This window comes from Coregonus lavaretus (assembly GCF_964263955.1).
Source record: "Coregonus lavaretus genome assembly, chromosome: 5".
Classification (NCBI taxonomy): Eukaryota; Metazoa; Chordata; class Actinopteri; order Salmoniformes; family Salmonidae; genus Coregonus; species Coregonus lavaretus.
Window position 1 is genome coordinate 28,276,525 of NC_139992.1, and position 19,371 is coordinate 28,295,895.

Genomic DNA, 19,371 nt, shown 5'->3' on the forward strand with positions numbered 1-19,371 from the left:
CAACCATTTCAGCGATGATGTAAAACAGTGGAATATTTTCTCTGATAATATTGTTCTAGGCAAACCTAAAGCAGTATTTGAACAATGTTTTTTCATTGTCTCGCCAGAGAGGAGTCTGACAGAAACCAAGACTCACAACACTTTAATGCTGTTAACGCTCACACTTCAAAACAGTGTGTGTGCACGTGCGTAGGAGTATGTGTGCCACTGCTGTTGTAAATCAGTGCAGCGGTGAGGTGTTTGGCACCCAAAGAGCACAGTGTGTGTTTTGTGGGGTGTTGTTGTGAGTAATCTGGTTCTCCCATTACCAGCTATAGGGTTCAGGATGGTAAACAGAGCTTCCTGATGACATCACGTCCACGTTCCCATAACTCTGATCCCCATCAGACAATGTTGAACCTTTTTATTTTTCTTTACTGCATTTAAGGAGCCACAAGGTTTTTCACACAAAATGTACATTTGCTTTGGCTGAAAGCGGCACGCTCTGTGTCTCTCCAGGACTTGCCCACCCTTGGCTTCAAATTCTACTTAACCTTGTCTGGTCTCTGTTGCCTCACTGAGGTGTGGAGCTCCCTGATTTATCCCTGACAGAGTGGCAGGCATGCTGGGGTCAGATCCGGCTGTTCCAGGGGGTCGACACAAGCCAAGTTAATATTTATGAATTCGTTGAGGGGGGGTTGACATAGGCCAAGGGTAATATTAATGAATGGGTCTAGTCCTGACAAGGAGGGTTTAGGAACATCAGAAACCCTAGAGGAGAACATGACCACTAATTATGACATGACATGGGATCTCCCGAAGTCTCTGTCTGGAAAGGGCCTGAAAGGCAGAGAAGGAGACATGTAAGCTGGGTGGTCGCAGCCATTAATATTTAGTGAATAGAATGAACCAGGATCGCAAGTACCCAAACAATTGCCCCTATCAGTCTCAGATAGTGTCTACCACACCAAGTCTACGGTATGTCCAGTCAGTGCATTTATTCAATAAGACCTGCGCTAGGTTTGCCAAGCCTCTCAGTTTGGCCCAGAGTAAAGCTATTCAGGGAGAATTGTACATTTCCTGAACGAGATTGCAAATAGTAGATCCCAATTCAGTTTGAGTTGTCTGAGTGGCCTGTTCTGAGTTTGATACTCCAGTGTCTAATATTAGTCCACAGCCTGCTAAGGCTCCAACAGACTTTAAAGGAAAAGCATTGAGAGTGAGTCTGAGCTGGCATCCGCCTCATGCCCTGGGTTGTGTTTAGTTTGATCCTATCCTTTTTGGAACAGGAACAATATAGTGATTGTGAAGAATTTGGCCTGGCTGGACAAGATGATTCATTGGGAACAGGTTTCTTGTTTTTCATGTAAAAGATGAGCACAGTCTTGCTAAACTTTTTTTTTAGAATCCTATATGGTTTTGTAGTTTTTTTTTTCTTTCTGATTGCTGTTCTTGTGTTTTGTGTGAAAGCTGGTTCTACACAGCAAATTGGCCAGTGTTACCTAGTGCAGATTTTTCAGTGTAGCATTTCTAGTGTTGATTCAGGAGTGAAATTAACACTCAGTGGTGTAAAATAACCCCAGTGTTGGTGTTAATAACCAGTGTTGAATGTGAGAGTGTGATTGTGTCAGTTTTACTCTGTGGAAAGTAAAACGTTCCCATCAAAACCACGGCCATCATTATTATATTTCCCAGAATGCTCTACTGCAACAAAAAAATGTAAGGATTCTTTTTAATATCTGTGTTTTTGCATGTACATTGATTGCTTGATTAATCTTATGCTACACAAAGATAAATAACATACATTTTTCTAAACTAATCAAATCAGTTAGATAGATTTATTGCACCCATTACTAAAATGGTTGTTCCAGTTTAAATGGTTTAGGTAGTCTCCTTTATTTATGTTCCTAACCCTGACAGTCATTCTGAATGCAGGTTGCAGGTGAATAAAAATTCCAACTGTTGGATGTCTTAACCCTGGCTGGATTCCAGCATAATGTGCCTTGCAGGCTTGATGTGGCCTGTAAACCAGGAGGTTCCTAACACCACTGTGTTAGGGTAAAACCTGGCCATCAAAGTAAGGCGTTAAGATATATGTAATGTATTGTCATAAACAGTTAAATTTTAATGGTATAATTTGCCTATAGTAGAACTTCACAGGACTGAAAATGAATGAATTATTTGTCACTAACAAATACAGTCATGGGTGGTAACTACAATTCACTTGAAAAGTCATGGCAGACTGGGAAATTATATTGGAGGAGTGGCTTAGTGGGGGCATTGCTTTAAAGTCATTATTTTTGGCCACCTGTGAGTGGAAATATTGTACCAGTTTAAGTGGTCTATGGTTCTGTTAATTCAAGTTTGAGCATGTCTGCTGCCAGTTTGGAAGTCTTTATAAACACTTACAGTCGGAAGTGTACATACACCTTAGCCAAATACATTTAAACTCAGTTTTTCACAATTCCTGACATTTAATCCTAGTAAAAATTCAGTTTCTTAGGTCAGTTAGGATCACCACTTTATTTTAAGAATGTGAAATGTCCGAATAATGGTAGTGATAATTATTTATTTCAGCTTTTATTTCTTTCATCACATTCCCAGTGGGTCAGAAGTATTTGGTAGCATTGCCTTTAAATTGTTTAACTTGGGTCAAACGTTTCTGTTAGCCTTCCACAAGGTTTTCACAATAAGTTGGGTGAATTTTGGCCCATTCCTCCTGACAGAGCTGGTGTAACTGAGTCAGGTTTGTAGGCCTCCTTGCTCACACACACTTTTTCAGTTCTGCCCACAAATGTTCTATAGGATTGAGGTCAAGGCTTTGTGAAGGCCACTCCAATACCTTGACTTTGTTGTCCTTAAGCCATTTTGCCACAACTTTGGAAGTATGCTTGGGGTCATTGTCCATTTGGAAGACCCATTTGTGACCAATCTTTAACTTCCTGACTGATGTCTTGATGTTGCTTCAATATATCCACATCATTTTCCTTCCTCATGATGCCATCTATTTTGTGAAGTGCACCAGTCCCTCCTGCAGCAAAGCACCCCCACAGCATGATGCTGCCACCCCCGTGCTTCACGGTTGGGATGGTGTTCTTCGGCTTGCAAGCTATCCCCTTTTTCCTCCAAACATAACAATGGTCATTATGGCCAAACAGTTCTATTTTTGTTTCATCAGACCAGAGGACATTTCTCAAAAAAGTATGATCTTTGTCCCCATGTGCAGTTGCAAAACGTAGTCTGGCTTTTTTATGGTGGTTTTGGAGCAGTGGCTTCTTCCTTGCTGAGCGGCCTTTCAGATTATGTCGATATGGGACTCGTTTTACTGTGGATATAGATACTTTTGTATCTGTTTCCTCCAGCATCTTCACAAGGTCCTTTGCTGTTGTTCTGGGATTGATTTGCACTTTTCGCTCCAAAGTACGTTCATCTCTATGTCTCCTGAGTGGCGCAGTGGTCTAAGGCACTGCATCGCAGTGCTAGCTGTGCCACTAGAGATCCTGGTTCGAATCCAGGCTCTGTCGCAGCCGGCCGCGACCGGGAGACTCATGGGTGGCGCACAATTGGCCTAGCGTTGTCCAGGTTAGGGGAGGGAATGGCCGGCAGGGATGTAGCTCAGTTGATAGAGCATGGCGTTTGCAACGCCAGGGTTGTGGGTTCGATTCCCACGGGGGACCAGTTTGAAAAAATATATATATATATGTATTCACTAACTGTAAGTCGCTCTGGATAAGAAGGTCTGCTAAATGACTAAAATGTAAATGTATGAGACAGAACGCGTCTCCTTCCTGAGCGGTATGACGGCTGCGTGGTCCCATGGTGTTTATACTTGCGTACTATTGTTTGTACAGATGAATGTGGTACCTTCAGGCGTTTGGATATTGCTCCCAAGGATGAACCAGACTTGTGGAGGTCTACAATTTTTGTTCTGAGGTCTTGGCTGATTTCTTTTGATTTTCCCATGATTTCAAGCAAAGAGGCACTGAGTTTGAAGGTAGGCCTTGAAATACATCCACAGGTACACCTCCAATTGACTCAAATGATGTCAATTAGCCTATCAGAAGCTTCTAAAGCCATGACATCATTTTCTGGAATTTTCCAAGCTGTTTAAAGACACAGTCAACGTAGTGTATGTAAACTTCTGACCCACTGGAATTGTGATACAGTGAATTATAAGTGAAATAATCTGTCTGTAAACAATTGTTGAAAAATGACTTGTGTCATGCACAAAGTAGATGTCCTAACCGACTTGCCAAAACTATAGTTTGTTAACAAGAAATTTGTGGAGTGGTTGAGAAACAAGTTTTAATGACTCCAACCTAAGTGTTTGTAAACTTCCGACTTCAACTGTACATAAGAGCATATGGCAATAAAGACTTAGTGTATAGTCCTTAACCTAACACTGAGTGACCTTGTCAAGAGATACAGACCTTTGGTGCAAACTATATGCACTTCCTAGTTAATTTAACACTCAAAAGTGTGGAGCCGTATATAGACACTGTCCCAGTGTTAAATGTGACTGTCAGTGTATAACACTGGATAATTTGCTGTGTAGTAGGGTTATGGTGGAAGGTTATTGAGAGTTGACATGGTTGGTGTTAGTCACATAGACTATGTAGTAGGAATTCCCAAGATACTTGCCTGTTTTAATGGCATTGCTCCTCGGATGTGGTCACAGTTAACACCCTCCTCCACCCCATCTTCTCTCCAGTGGTTTCAGTTGACACTGCGGCTTCTCTCTTCTATATCCCTCTTTTCCTTTTCTGAGAAAAGTTAAAAGTGTTCCCCTGTTTTTTCAAAAGCACAACATCCATCCTCAGTTATGAGATAGGGCTCACTCCAGCAGCCTCCTTTGCTGTTGCAGTTCCTAACCCTACCATGGCCTCTATTTCCCAGGCTCCCCTGCAGTTCTGCGACCCTCCCTTCCTGTCAACAAGAGGCCCAACCTGGTGGGGAAATCAGGGGACAAGGGTGAGGGCAACACTGACCATTGTTTTGACTACTGAATACTTTGACTTCTGTTAAAGCAACACTACCAAAATGTTGCGCCAACTTCTTAATTTTGCTGTCACCTTGATGATTCTATTTTAACAACCTTCCTTCCCTCAGTTAAGTTTTATTTAGATTCTAAATTACCTTGCACTTCTCTGAAGAATACACACACAGCTCAAAACGCAACACCTGTGTGTGTGTCTGTCTGTGTGTGTGTGTCTGTGTGTGTGTGTGTGTGTGTGTGTGTGTGTGTGTGTGTGTGTGTGTGTGAGTGAGTACGTGTAAGTGTGTGTGCAGTATGTTTGTGTTGTTCTGACGGACTTCTCTTACGAAACACCAACACAATGACGCAACACACATTTTTCATATCTTCTCCCACAGCAGGAAAACCACTCAGAGATTCACCTGGCTGGGTGATGGCTGCAGGAGATGACCACAACGGTATTTGTAGTTTACATGACTGAGCTGTGTTCTGTCCCCTCTGTCCTCAGATAAGCCCATGGACCTGAAGCAGGGAGACAAAGTGTCCATCTTGAATCCCTTCCCTCTAGTCACGGCTAAGCCTGCCAAACAAAAGACCACAACCCTCGCCACTGCCTTGAATGGTAAGATTCAGTGATGAGTGTACTTTTGTTTATAATAATATATTTGTGCATTCATGTGTGTGACCATGTGCAGTTGAAGTCGGAAGTTTACATACACTTAGGTTGGAGTCATTAAAACTAGTTTCTCAACCACTCCACACATTTCTTGTTAACAAACTATAGTTTTGGCAAGTCGGTTAGGACATCTACTTTGTGCATGACACAAGTCATTTTTCCAACAATTGTTTACAGACAGATTATTTCACTTATAATTCACTGTATCACAATTCCAGTGGGTCAGAAGTTTACATACACTAAGTTGACTGTGCCTTTAAACAGCTTGGAAAATTCCAGAAAATGATGTCATGGCTTTAGAAGCTTCTGATAGGCTAATTGACATCATTTGAGTCAATTGGAGGTGTACCTGTGGATGTATTTCAAGGCCTACCTTCAAATTCAGTGCCTCTTTGCTTGACAACATGGGACAATCAAAAGAAATCAGCCAAGACCTCAGAACAAAAATTGTAGACCTCCACAAGTCTGGTTCATCCTTGGGAGCAATTTCCAAATGCCTGAAGGTACCACGTTCATCTGTACAAACAATAGTACGCAAGTATAAACACCATGGGACCACGCAGCCGTCATACCGCTCAGGAAGGAGATGCGTTCTGTCTCCTAGAGATGAACGTACTTTGGTGCGAAAAGTGCAAATCAATCCCAGAACAACAGCAAAGGACCTTGTACATACAGTTGAAGTCGGAGGTTTACATACACATTAGCCAAATACATTTAAACTCAGTTTTTCACAATTCCTGACATTTAATCCTAGTAAAAATTCCCTGTGTTAGGTCAGTTAGGAACACCACTTTATTTTAAGAATGTGAAATGTCACAATAATAGTAGAGATTATTATTTATTTCAGCTTTTATTTCTTTCATCACATTCCCAGTGGGTCAGAAGTTTACATACGCTCAATTAGTATTTGGTAGCATTGCCTATAAATTGTTTAACTTGGGTCAAACATTTCGGGTAGCCTTCCACAAGCTTCCCACAATAAGTTGGGTGAATTTTGGCCCATTCCTCCTGACAGAGCTGGTTGTAAGTCAGGTTTGTAGGCCTCCTTGCTCGCACACGCTTTTTCAGTTCTGCCCACACATTTTCTATAGGATTGAGGTCAGGGCTTTGTGATGGCCACTCCAATGCCTTGACTTTGTTGTCCTTAAGCCATCTTGCCACAACTTAGTATGCTTGGGGTCATTGTCCATTTGGAAGACCCATTTGCGACCAAGCTTTAACTTCCTGACTGATGTCTTGAGATGTTGCTTCAATATATCCACAATTTTCCTTCCTCATGATGCCATCTATTTTGTGAAGTGCACCAGTCCCTCCTGCAGCAAAGCACCCCCACAGCATGATTTTGCCACCCCCGTGCTTCATGGTTGGAATGGTGTTCTTCAGCTTGCAAGCCTACACCTTTTTCCTCCAAACATAACGATGGTCATTATGGCCAAGCAGTTCTATTTTTGTTTTATCAGACCAGAGGACATTTCTCCAAAAAGTATGATCTTTGTCCCCATGTGCAGTTGCAAACCGTAGTCTGGCTTTTTTATGGCGGTTTTGGAGCAGTGGCTTCTTCCTTGCTGAGCGGCCTTTCAGGTTATGTCGATATAGGACTCGTTTTACTGTGGATATAGATATTTTTGTACCTGTTTCCTCCAGCATCTTCACAAGGTCCTTTGCTGTTGTTCTGGGATTGATTTGCACTTTTCGCACCAAAGTACGTTCATCTCTAGGAGACAGAACGAGTCTCCTTCCTGAGCTGTATGACGGCTGCGTGGTCCCATGGAGTTTATACTTGCGTACTATTGTTTGTACAGATTAACGTGGTACCTTCAGGCGTTTGGATATTGCTCCCAAGGATGAACCAGACTTGTGGAGGTCTACAATTTTTGTTCTGAGGTCTTGGCTGATTTCTTTTCATTTTCCCATGATGTCAAGCAAAGAGGCACTGAGTTTGAAGGTAGGCCTTGAAATACAACCACAGGTACACCTCCAATTGACTCAAATTATGTAAATTAGCCTATCAGAAGCTTCTAAAGCCATGACATCATTTTCTGGAATTTTCCAAGCTGTTTAAAGACACAGTCAACGTAGTGTATGTAAACTTCTGACCCACTGGAATTGTGATACAGTGAATTATAAGTGAAATAATCTGTCTGTAAACAATTGTTGGAAAAATTACTTGTGTCGTGCACAAAGTAGATGTCCTATCCGACTTTCCAAAACTATAGTTTGTTAACAAGATATTTGTGGAGTGGTTGGAATGACTCCAACCTAAGTGTATGTAAACTTCCGACTTCAACTGTATGTATGTGTGTGTGTATGTATGTGTGTGTGTGTGTGTTTGTTTGAATCATGCTACATCTGAGATTAATAGTTAATGTGAGAGGTGATCTGAGTTCAGTGATACAGTGGGGGAAAAAAGTATTTAGTCAGCCACCAATTGTGCAAGTTCTCCCACTTAAAAAGATGAGAGAGGCCTGTAATTTTCATCATAGGTACACGTCAACTATGACAGACAACTTGAGGAAAAAAAATCCAGAAAATCACATTGTAGGATTTTTTATGAATTTATTTGCAAATTATGGTGGAAAATAAGTATTTGGTCACCTACAAACAAGCAAGATTTCTGGCTCTCACAGACCTGTAACTTCTTCTTTAAGAGGCTCCTCTGTCCTCCACTCGTTACCTGTATTAATGGCACCTGTTTGAACTTGTTATCAGTATAAAAGACACCTGTCCACAACCTCAAACAGTCACACTCCAAACTCCACTATGGCCAAGACCAAAGAGCTGTCAAAGGACACCAGAAACAAAATTGTAGACCTGCACCAGGCTGGGAAGACTGAATCTGTAATAGGTAAGCAGCTTGGTTTGAAGAAATCAACTGTGGGAGCAATTATTAGGAAATGGAAGACATACAAGACCACTGATAATCTCCCTCGATCTGGGGCTCCACGCAAGATCTCACCCCGTGGGGTCAAAATGATCACAAGAACGGTGAGCAAAAATCCCAGAACCACATGGGGGGACCTGGTGAATGACCTGCAGAGAGCTGGGACCAAAGTAACAAAGCCTACCATCAGTAACACACTACGCCGCCAGGGCCTCAAATCCTGCAGTGCCAGACGTGTCCCCCTGCTTAAGCCAGTACATGTCCAGGCCCGTCTGAAGTTTGCTAGAGTGCATTTGGATGATCCAGAAGAGGATTGCGAGAATGTCATATGGTCAGATGAAACCAAAATGTTACTTTTTGGTAAAAACTCAACTCGTCGTGTTTAAAGGACAAAGAATGCTGAGTTGCATCCAAAGAACACCATACCTACTGTGAAGCATGGGGGTGGAAACATCATGCTTTGGGGCTGTTTTTCTGCAAAGGGACCAGGACGACTGATCCGTGTAAAGGAAATAATTAATGGGGCCATGTATCGTGAGATTTTGAGTGAAAACCTCCTTCCATCAGCAAGGGCATTGAAGATGAAACGTGGCTGGGTCTTTCAGCATGACAATGATCCCAAACACACCGCCCGGGCAACGAAGCATTGGCTTCGTAAGAAGCATTTCAAGGTCCTGGAGTGGCCTAGCCAGTCTCCAGATCTCAATCCCATAGAAAATCTTTGGAGGGAGTTGAAAGTCCGTGTTGCCCAGCGACAGCCCCAAAACATCACTACTCTAGAGGAGATCTGCATGGAGGAATGGGCCAAAATACCAGCAACAGTGTGTGAAAACCTTGTGAAGACTTACAGAAAACATTTGACCTGTGTCATTGCCAACAAAGGGTATATAACAAAGTATTGAGAAACTTTTGTTATTGACCAAATACTTATTTTCCACCATAATTTGCAAATAAATTCATTAAATATCCTACAATGTGATTTTCTGGATTTTTTTTCCTCAATTTGTCTGTCATCGTTGACGTGTACCTATGATGAAAATTACAGGCCTCTCTCATCTTTTTAAGTGGGAGAACTTGCACAATTGGTGGCTGACTAAATACTTTTTTTCCCCACTGTATGTGTGTGGAAGATTAAGTACTCTGGTACTTTTAACAGTATTCACTAGACCTGGCAGTGGGTGAGGCACAATACATGAGAGAGAGAGCAGACAGAGACCAAAGCAGGTGCTGGTTGTAGGTCTGAGCCAGAGATTAGAACTGAGGACAGAAAGAGCTGCCAGGGAATGCTAACACATCATCACAGTACAGTGAGGGAAAAAAGTATTTGATCCCCTGCTGATTTTGTACGTTTGCCCACTGACAAAGACATGATCAGTCTATAATTAATAATGGTAGGTTTATTTGAACAGTGAGAGACAGAATAACAACAAAAAAGTCAAGAAAAATGCATGTCAAAAATGTTATAAATTGATTTGCATTTTAATGAGGGAAATAAGTATTTGACCCCTCTGCAAAACATTACTTAGTACTTGGTGGCAAAACCATTGTTGGCAATCACAGAGGTCAGACGTTTCTTGTAGTTGGCCACCAGGTTTGCACACATCTCAGGAGGGATTTTGTTCCACTCCACTTTGCAGATCTTCTCCAAGTCATTAAGGTTTCGAGGCTGACGTTTGGCAACTCAAACCTTCAGCTCCCTCCACAGATTTTCTATGGGATTAAGGTCTGGAGACTGGCTAGGCCACTCCAGGACCTTAATGTGCTTCTTCTTGAGCCACTCCTTTGTTGCCTTGGCCGTGTGTTTTGGGTCATTGTCATGCTGGAATACCCATCCATGACCCATTTCAATGCCCTGGCTGAGGGAAGGAGGTTCTCACCCAAGATTTGACGGTACATGGCCCCGTCCATCAACCCTTTGATGCGGTGAAGTTGTCCTGTCCCCTTAGCAGAAAAACACCCCCAAAGCATAATGTTTCCACCTCCATGTTTGACGGTGGGGATGGTGTTCTTGGGGTCATAGGCAGCATTCCTCCTCCTCCAAACACGGCGAGTTGAGTTGATGCCAAAGAGCTCGATTTTGGTCTCATCCGACCACAACACTTTCACCCAGTTCTCCTCTGAATCATTCAGATGTTCATTGGCAAACTTCAGACGGGCATGTATATGTGCTTTCTTGAGCAGGGGGACCTTGTGGGCACTGCAGGATTTCAGTCCTTCACGGCGTCGTGTGTTACCAATTGTTTTCTTGGTGACTATGGTCCTAGCTGCCTTGAGATCATTGACAAGATCCTCCCGTGTAGTTCTGGGCTGATTCCTCACCGTTCTCATGATCATTGCAACTCCACGAGGTGAGATCTTGCATGGAGCCCCAGGCCGAGGGAGATTGACAGTTCTTTTGTGTTTCTTCCATTTGCGAATAATCGCACCAACTGTTGTCACCTTCTCACCAAGTTGCTTGGCAATGGTCTTGTAGCCCATTCCAGCCTTGTGTAGGTCTACAATCTTGTCCCTGACATCCTTGGAGAGCTCTTTGGTCTTGGCCATGGTGGAGAGTTTGGAATCTGATTGATTGATTGCTTCTGTGGACAGGTGTCTTTTATACAGGTAACAAGCTGAGATTAGGAGCACTCCCTTTAAGAGTGTGCTCCTAATCTCAGCTCATTACCTGTATAAAATACACCTGGGAGCCAGAAATCTTTCTGATTGAGAGGGGTTCAAATACTTATTTCCCTCATTAAAATGCAAATCAATTTATAACATTTTTGACATGCGTTTTTCTGGATTGTTTTGTTGTTATTCTGTCGCTCACTGTTCAAATAAACCTACCATTAAAATTATAGACTGATCCTTTCTTTGTCAGTGGGCAAACGTACAAAATCAGCAGGGGATCAAATACTTTTTTCCCTCACTGTACACTACTCATAACACACTCCTCACTCTGCAGTTCTCAATCTCATCATCCGTCTCTCCATCTCTCTGTAGCCATGGGTGACAACTCTTCTGTGTTCAGCTCTCTCCCTGCTTCGGAAGTGGATGCCTTAGGCAAGAAGCGCTTCGTAGGTAAGGGCACATGCATCATAACAGTTCTCAAGAAACCCACATGATTAAATTCACAGTGGACAGGGCCCGGGGAATCCCGGGTCGGGCGCTGGTAAAAAAGGGGGGAAATTGATCTTGCAACTAGAGGGCTGCTGGGTTCATAATGCTAACAACAATACCCTATTGTTGGGCCCTTGAGCGAGGCCCTTAACCCCACAACATGGTCTCCATCCAGAAGCGCTGCAATGCAGCTTGACCCTGTGCACCTCGCAACTGTGTGTCTGTATGATGTGTGCAGGTGGGAGCTGTGACAATGGACAATTAAAGTTGTATTGTATCACTGTGGATATTAGCCTGGAGAACAATAGCCTTTCGTGCTTCCTCTTACCGCCAGTTGTTTTGGATTGTCTTGCCTGTATTCACTTTCCAGATTTTTGGATGAGCTCCAGTTGACTTAGAGCTCTTGTCTACAGAGTACAGAGGGGTATACTACAAAGCAGGACCAATGAGTTAGCTAGCCAAATTTGATAAACAGCACATTTTCTGGTTCATTAAGAAAGCTAAACTTCGATATGTGTTTTTGGTTGTTGAGGTAATTAGACTATGCTCATTTCAAGCTTATCTTTCAAAAAAAAAAATAGTTATTTCTTAATACAGTATTTAGGCAAGTTAGCTGGCTTACCAACCTGGTGTCAGAGCATTTCGTATCATTCTGTAAGTAAATCCGAGGCTCTCCATTTAGTATGATATGTTGCAAATTACAATTTGTAGATGTTACGAATTTGCAAAACGTACAATATGTTGCGATTTGCTAAAAATTTTAATTTGTTGTGTCTAACGTTAGCTAGGCTAGGGGTTAGCGTTAAGGTTAGGAGTTAGGTTAAAGGGTTAAGGTTAGCGTTGGGTAAGGGTTAGCTAAAAGGGTTAGGGTAAAGTTTAGGGGAAGGTTTAGCAAGTAGTTGCAATGTAGCTAAAAAGTAGTAAGTAGTTGCAAATTAGTTTAAATGCTAAAGTTAGGGGCTTGCCATGGAAGGATAACGGGTTCGATTCCCTGGACCACCCGTACTTAAAAGGTATGCATGCATAGTTATCGCTTTGGATAAAAGCATCTGCTAAATGGCATATATTATTCTTATCCCACAGACTCCTGTCTCTTTTAAGTTATTATTGTTTGAGCGCCAATTCTTTAATTTCTCCTGCAGCCCCTCATGTGATCTATAAGACTGACAAGAAGCCAGACGAACCGTGTTCCATAACAAAGTCCCTCAGCTTCTTCCCTGAGGATGAGGGGGTGGAGCAGAACGTCACCGCACCCCCTCGCTTGCCCCCCTCCAACCTCACCGTGGTTACCGTGGAGGGATGCCCCTCCTTCGTCATCCTGGACTGGGAGAAGACCGACAACTACACCACAGGTTAAGGGGGAAGTGTGCGTGTGCGTGTGTGTGCAGCAGCACATACCCAAAGAGGTTCATAAAACACTCCTGGTTATGGAAGGTTGAAGTCCTAACTAATAAGACTGGTTACAATGGGTCTTTTAATAACATTATGAAACTCCATCTGTGCTCAATCAGGATATTTCTCTCTACAATGAAAACAAGTTGTGGAGGTGGAGAGTTGAGACTACATATTTTCAGAGTGCTTTCTTTGGGGCCAGTCCTTGTCAACCCCACCCAAATCCTCTGAATCCTGTGTCAAATGTTTATATTTGCCTCGTTAAGATGCTGCTCTGCACATTTAAAATTGACGTTTTTATGTTAATATCCCATCTGTATGATATGAAGTTGTAAAGATGTAATTAAACATGTTGTGTGGATTTCCTGCTTCCCTTTGACAGAGTATGAGGTCATTTCAAGGACCCATGGACCCAATGGAGAAGAGGTGTCCATCCTGACCACCAACCAGACTCACACTGCAGTGGAGAACCTAAAACCAGAGAGCAGGTGTGTGTCTGTGTTTGTTTTATGTGGTGTGTGGAGGCTTGCTAGAGCACGGTTGGGTTGGAAAGGCTCAATGTGTTTATTTAATGATGCTGGATCCTGGTCTTGGTCTTTGTTTTGGCTGGGATCTACAGATTCAGAGTATAAACCAGATTTACCAGAACCTACCACTGGGCTGGATCTGCTCGCCCACAGACCACCATCTAAACATCACACATGGAACAGCCATTAGAACGGTGTGTGTATGTGTGTGTGTGTGTGTGTTTGTGTGTGTTTGAGGTATTGAGTGTTAGTGTGTGTGTCTGTGAAAGAGAGAAATGTAGAGAGAGGCAGAAAGAAAGAGAGAGAGGGAGGGAAATGGAGAGAGAGATTGGGTCACGAGCAAGCACTGGCCTCGATGCACTCAAGGCTGTCTGGAGAGTAAAAATATCAAGTGTCACAGTGTTGGAGACGGGTGGAATATAAACTCAAGCTCCACAAAAATTACGATTATGGTGAACAATTGTGACTAAGATTTCCTTTTCTGGGAAAGCTATCAGCATGGCATTCGGGATTTAAAGTATATAAAAAATAAGATTTCGGATTTACTGAGCTAGGGACATCAGTGCCTTGACACTGTGTTGACTTTTTATCACCTCCCTTCATTTTCAGTTACGAGTTCAAAGTGAAACCCAAGAATGAGCTGGGGGAAGGGCCTGCCAGCGAGCCAGTGTCGTTCAACACAGAGTCAGGTAGGTGTAGGAAATGGATGCCCAGCCAATGTATCTGATTACACTTACGGAATGGAGCCGGAATGGAGGCTAGCTCCAGATAGAGGTTCCCCTTGGGCATGGATGGATCTAGGATCATCTTTCCCATGTCCTTACATTAGGCCCCGATTCCATCAAATCGAGCGTTGACCCGCATTGGCCGACAACTGCATAGCGGATGTTTTGGCAGTGTTGGAGGTGTAACTGCGGTATGAGCTGACAAATCAGTGAGTGGCTGCTCTTGTATGTCACAAACCTCTCCCTTTCTTATTATCCCTACCGCATTAGAAGTTCAAAACGGCAATAGGAAATGTAGGCTTATCGATGACAGATATAATGACAGGCTAATGCATGTTTTCATGTTCATTTGGATGGGGGAATTTGTAACCTATCACCGTCTAATCGAGGTGTAGACAATAGAACATCACACATTGGAGTGTTTGAACTTGTAAAGTGGCTGCATGAACTTCTAACGCGGATTTGTCGGATATGATGTTGGGTGTGTTTTTTTATGCATCCAATGGCAGTGTCCACAATAAGGTAACGCAAGGAGCCGCTTGTGGATTTGACAGCTCTAACGCAGTTCCACCTCCGACACCGGCTATGTGGATGTCGGCTAGCACAGATCTGATAGAATCTAGCCCTTAACCATTGATGGAAAGAATGCAAAACTGACCTTAGATCAGTGTCTAGACCTAGGACCACAATTCCCACCGTTAGCTGGGCTGGTAAATTAGCAACCACACTTTGTTTCAATTTTAATACTTTGCATTAGCCTGGCTTAGGCTCTAAGTGATGTGTCTAACAGGATCCCTGATAGCACGTTAGCTTTCCAGACATGTGTTGCTAATTAGTCACTTGTTAATAGGACATCTTAGCTAATAGATGTGTATAGTTAGCTGCTTGCTCTTAGCTTAGCATGTCAGAGGTGTGTAATTAAACCACAGTTACTGTAATGACTCCAACATGGCTCCCCGTTTTACAGTTTAGTAGACGCTCTTATCCAGAGTGACTTACAGTAGTGAGTGCATACATTTTTCATACTTGTCCCCTGTGGGAATCAAACCCACAACTCTGGCGTTGCAAGAGCCATGCTCTACCAACTGAGCCACACGAGACCCGGGGTGAATAATTACCTCGGTGACCACTGGGGTGTGACTGATTGAGACCTATCCTGGTCAGTCCTGTCTTTCGGCCAGGCTTTTCATCACTCCCCCACTCCAGTGGTGGTCGGCACCTTTTTAGATGGAGGATTTCTTTTTTTTTTATGAGCATGGCCTTATTTCTATTACAGCATACTTGTCATTCATATTCCACTCACCCAGCTCAATGTAACATTGATAGGTTGAGGTTACTACATGATACTCAAAATGTCCCTGTACCCATCATGAGGTTGCTACAACCTAGCCTATGAATGAAAGTTTACAACGTAGGTGCACAGGTCAAGAGAATTTAAAGTAATCAAGGTGACAGACAGTGACACAATCAATACCAACTTGCACACTCTTACCTGCATCTAGCTGATCTAAACCCGCTACAATCATGCAGTACAGTGTACAGTCAGAAAGCAGTTTAGCAGTTACATCGGCGGGCCCCGGTGGCAATAACTTAATAAAACCAAAAGCTTACCTTGACTTGGAAGAGTTCCAGTGTTGGATAGCCATAGCCAGCTGGGTAACATAGCATCCTTCTCTGTTTGAGCCGGGTTTGTGAGTAGGCTAAACTAGCTAGCTGCTTTTGCTAGCTAAGTGAAAGTGAAAGTTAAAAAAAATACAACCAAATCTCTCTCTCTCTCTCTCTCTCTCTCTCTCTTACTTCTCCTTAATTTTGGAAGAAATTAATTTGTTTAAAACTGTTCAACTATTGTCTTTCTCTCTCTTTAAGTCAACTACTCACCACATTTTATGCACTGCAGTGCTAGCTAGCTGTAGCTTATGCTTTCAGTACAAGATTCATTCTCTGATCCTTTGATTGGGTGGACAACATGTCAGTTCATGCTGCAAGAGCTCTGATAGGTTGGAGGACGTCCTCCGAAAATTGTCATTATTACTGTGTAAGTCTATGGAGGGGATGAGAACCATGAGCCTCCTAGGTTTTGTATTGAAGTCAATGTACCCAGAGTAGGAGTGCTGCTGAGGCTACTGTAGACCTTCATTGCAAAAAAGTGTGTTTTAATCAATTATTTGGTGACGTGAATATATTTAGTATAGTTTGATCTAAAAATGACAACTTTTTTAATGTTTCACTATTTTTATTTTAATGAGTCCTCCCTTTCCTCCTCTGAGGAGCCTCCACAGCCCTACTCCCGTACACAACACACACTAGCCTCCAGGAAGAGATGGAGAACTAACGCCAGGGTGCAACTTTGCGAAGGGAGTGTTTGGGGACCTGATCATATTGGTCATAGTTAGGCTTAGAGTTAAGCCCTCATGGTCAGGGAAAACTATTGGCCCTAGTCATAGTCACATAATAGTTACAGATGGACTGGATTTTCGGAGTCATATCATATCTGTTATGCACATTAAAATACTCAAGTAACTCAATGAGCTAATTTAATCCAAAGCACTCCACTGATGGGACTGGGCTGGGCTGATGTCCAACCCTGTGGTGATAGCGCTAATAGAGAAGAGTGATTGGTCCAATGGCTCTTTGCCCTGTAGTGAAATCAGACTGTTTCGCCCTGGGAGACACAACTATGTAACTGTCCACATCCAAGGCAGCATGCCACTGCCTTTTTATGTGCTAACTAGAACAATGTGAAGTGCTTTTGTTGTAATCTGAACCATGGTTTTAAGATGATCTGTTATTGCCCATGGGTGAGTATTGTTTTATTACTGTATTAATGTGGTAATAATGGACTGATGTGTGACTAACAATGCTTCTTCTCTTTTACTCTCTCTCCTCTGTAGCGGACCCTCGGGTGAGTGAGAATGTCTCAGGTGAGTGGACTTTCAGTATGTCGTGTTCACACATCTTTCCTCCATAGTTTGTGTCCCGTTCTCTGTGCCTATCATATCAATCCTTAGATCTTGTTTTCTCTCCTCCCTCCAGGTAAAGATGCTATCTGGACACAGTTCCCCTTCAAGGCAGATTACTACTCAGAGTGTAACGGGAAGCAGTATGTGAAGAGGACCTGGTACCGCAAGTTTGTGGGCATCCAGTTGTGCAACTCCCTTAGATACAAGATCTACATGAGCGACTCGCTCACCGGTCAGTATAGTAAGAGTGTTTGTCTATGTCTATGTTTTACTGTCTCTACTATACCTTGTATCTGTGCATGTACATATATAAAGAGTTGAAAGGTTACATTAGAATTTTGAACAACGTTTAACTAACTAGAACCATAACCTTTGACCTCTGACCCTGTGCAGGCAAGTTCTACAACATCGGGGACCAGACTGGTCATGGGGAGGACCACTGCCAGTTTGTAGATTCTTTCCTGGATGGACAAACAGGCAGCCAGCTACTGGCCGAGCAACTACCCAGCCGATCAGGTAGAGTACTGGGCCAAATACTGGAACCCGTTAGAGACATCAAAGGGAGAGAACCGTAGACACATGTACAGGTGTCCATGACCACGGTTCTTGGTCACTTTTCAATGACTACTGAAGTTGGCTGTTTCAGGGTTAACTATGAGAAACACTGATCTCTAGACTATGTTAAAAGACCATTCACATTCCAAACCATTTGTAAAAGAAGGGTTCTCATATTCCCTCTGCTCTATTGTCTCAGGTTTCTATCGGGCTGTGCGTCAGGAACCGGTCAACTTCGGCGAGATCGGAGGGAACTCGCACGCCACCTACGTTGGCTGGTACGAGTGCGGAACACCCATACCTGGGAAATGGTAAGACCCCTCCACCAGAGGGGTTGCCAGGAAGATGCCTGACTGGAAGAATGATGATCTCACCAGGGTGAGAGGAGGAGGACTGAGGAGGTCTTAGTGGCCCTTGAGGTGGGCTTCTCCCTCTTGTTACCATGGAGACTGCGTCTGTATGTTACCATGGAGATGCATCTGTCTGTCTGTCAGATGGTGATGGCCCACATTCCATTGTATAAAAGTGTACAGGACTATACCTTGTCATGGAACTCTATTGAGTGCTTTTGTCATATCTCCTTAAGGGATCTATTCAATCCGCATCGCGGAAGTTCAGCTTTACAGCGTGATTGAAATTTAAAGGCAATGTTCCCGCTTTAGCAGAGACTGCTTTTACGGTAAACGCTGCATAAATCGGCTCAATCCGAAATTACCTTTACATTTCTATCACGGAATCTGTTACGCTTCAGCTTTACAGATTGATCATCTCACTATTTATCAAACACGACATGAGGCAGTACTCAAAACCTGTAAAAATGGAAGAGAAGTTGATAAAGGTATTTCAGAGTGCTTCAAGAGGTCAAATATGAACGCCGGAAACTGTTGGGAAGCTGGCTCCCTAAAAATGTAATAATGTGTATGATGTTATTTATCAAGCAGTTGTTGTTCAATGTTTCTTGTGGTTTCTATTAGCCAGTCTGCTAAAAGGGTTGCTATGACACAAAAGCCTCCCACAAATTTATTTTGCATTACACACATGCACGCATGAACACACACACTCAATTCTTCACTCATACACACATACACAATACCCTTTCTTGACTGGTCCTGTAGGATGAACAGTTGCGGATTGCACAATATGAAATCATTATTTATATTTATACCACAGCATTGTTGAATACTCATTTCTGATTGGCTTGAAGGGCATTCTAGAATGGACATTAAAAACCAGATAATGGGACAGCTGAAAAAGATATCTGGACAGTTGGAAAAGATATCGGGACGCCTTGCAATCATGACGCAATATGCGCCTACCATGCAGACAATTCTTGCTACAAAGTTACATAAAGCTAATCCAGCAACCACCCAAACTGAAATTGGATACATTGTAAATGCAGGTCCAACGATGAAAAACATAGCTAGCTAGCATTGATTTGTTTTTGCATAGACATATTTTGGGGGAGTATCTGATGACCTAACGTGGTGAGTAGGGCTGTTGCGGTGACTGCATTATCGCCACACCGGCAGTCATGAGCGTAGTAACATTCTACGTGACCGTTGAGTCACGGTAATCTCCTTTTATGCACTCTGGACATGTGTT

At 42.9% G+C, this 19,371-nt stretch overlaps 1 protein-coding gene across 1 annotated transcript in view; it reads left to right on the forward strand.

Moving 5' to 3' along the window:
* The window catches only part of LOC311129642 (target of Nesh-SH3-like), a gene marked incomplete at both ends in the record, with an annotated part of 49,131 nt that extends 31,047 nt beyond the window's left edge, over window positions 1-18,084 (forward strand). The window contains 10 exons of the mRNA XM_084161999.1: window positions 4,876-4,950; window positions 5,463-5,576; window positions 11,494-11,571; window positions 12,753-12,962; window positions 13,385-13,490; window positions 14,139-14,218; window positions 17,146-17,175; window positions 17,288-17,446; window positions 17,608-17,730; window positions 17,969-18,084. Coding sequence (XP_084018125.1) covers window positions 4,876-4,950; window positions 5,463-5,576; window positions 11,494-11,571; window positions 12,753-12,962; window positions 13,385-13,490; window positions 14,139-14,218; window positions 17,146-17,175; window positions 17,288-17,446; window positions 17,608-17,730; window positions 17,969-18,084 — 1,091 coding nt within the window. The remainder of the gene's footprint in view (window positions 1-4,875; window positions 4,951-5,462; window positions 5,577-11,493; window positions 11,572-12,752; window positions 12,963-13,384; window positions 13,491-14,138; window positions 14,219-17,145; window positions 17,176-17,287; window positions 17,447-17,607; window positions 17,731-17,968) is intronic.
* Window positions 18,085-19,371: the final 1,287 nt, after the last annotated feature.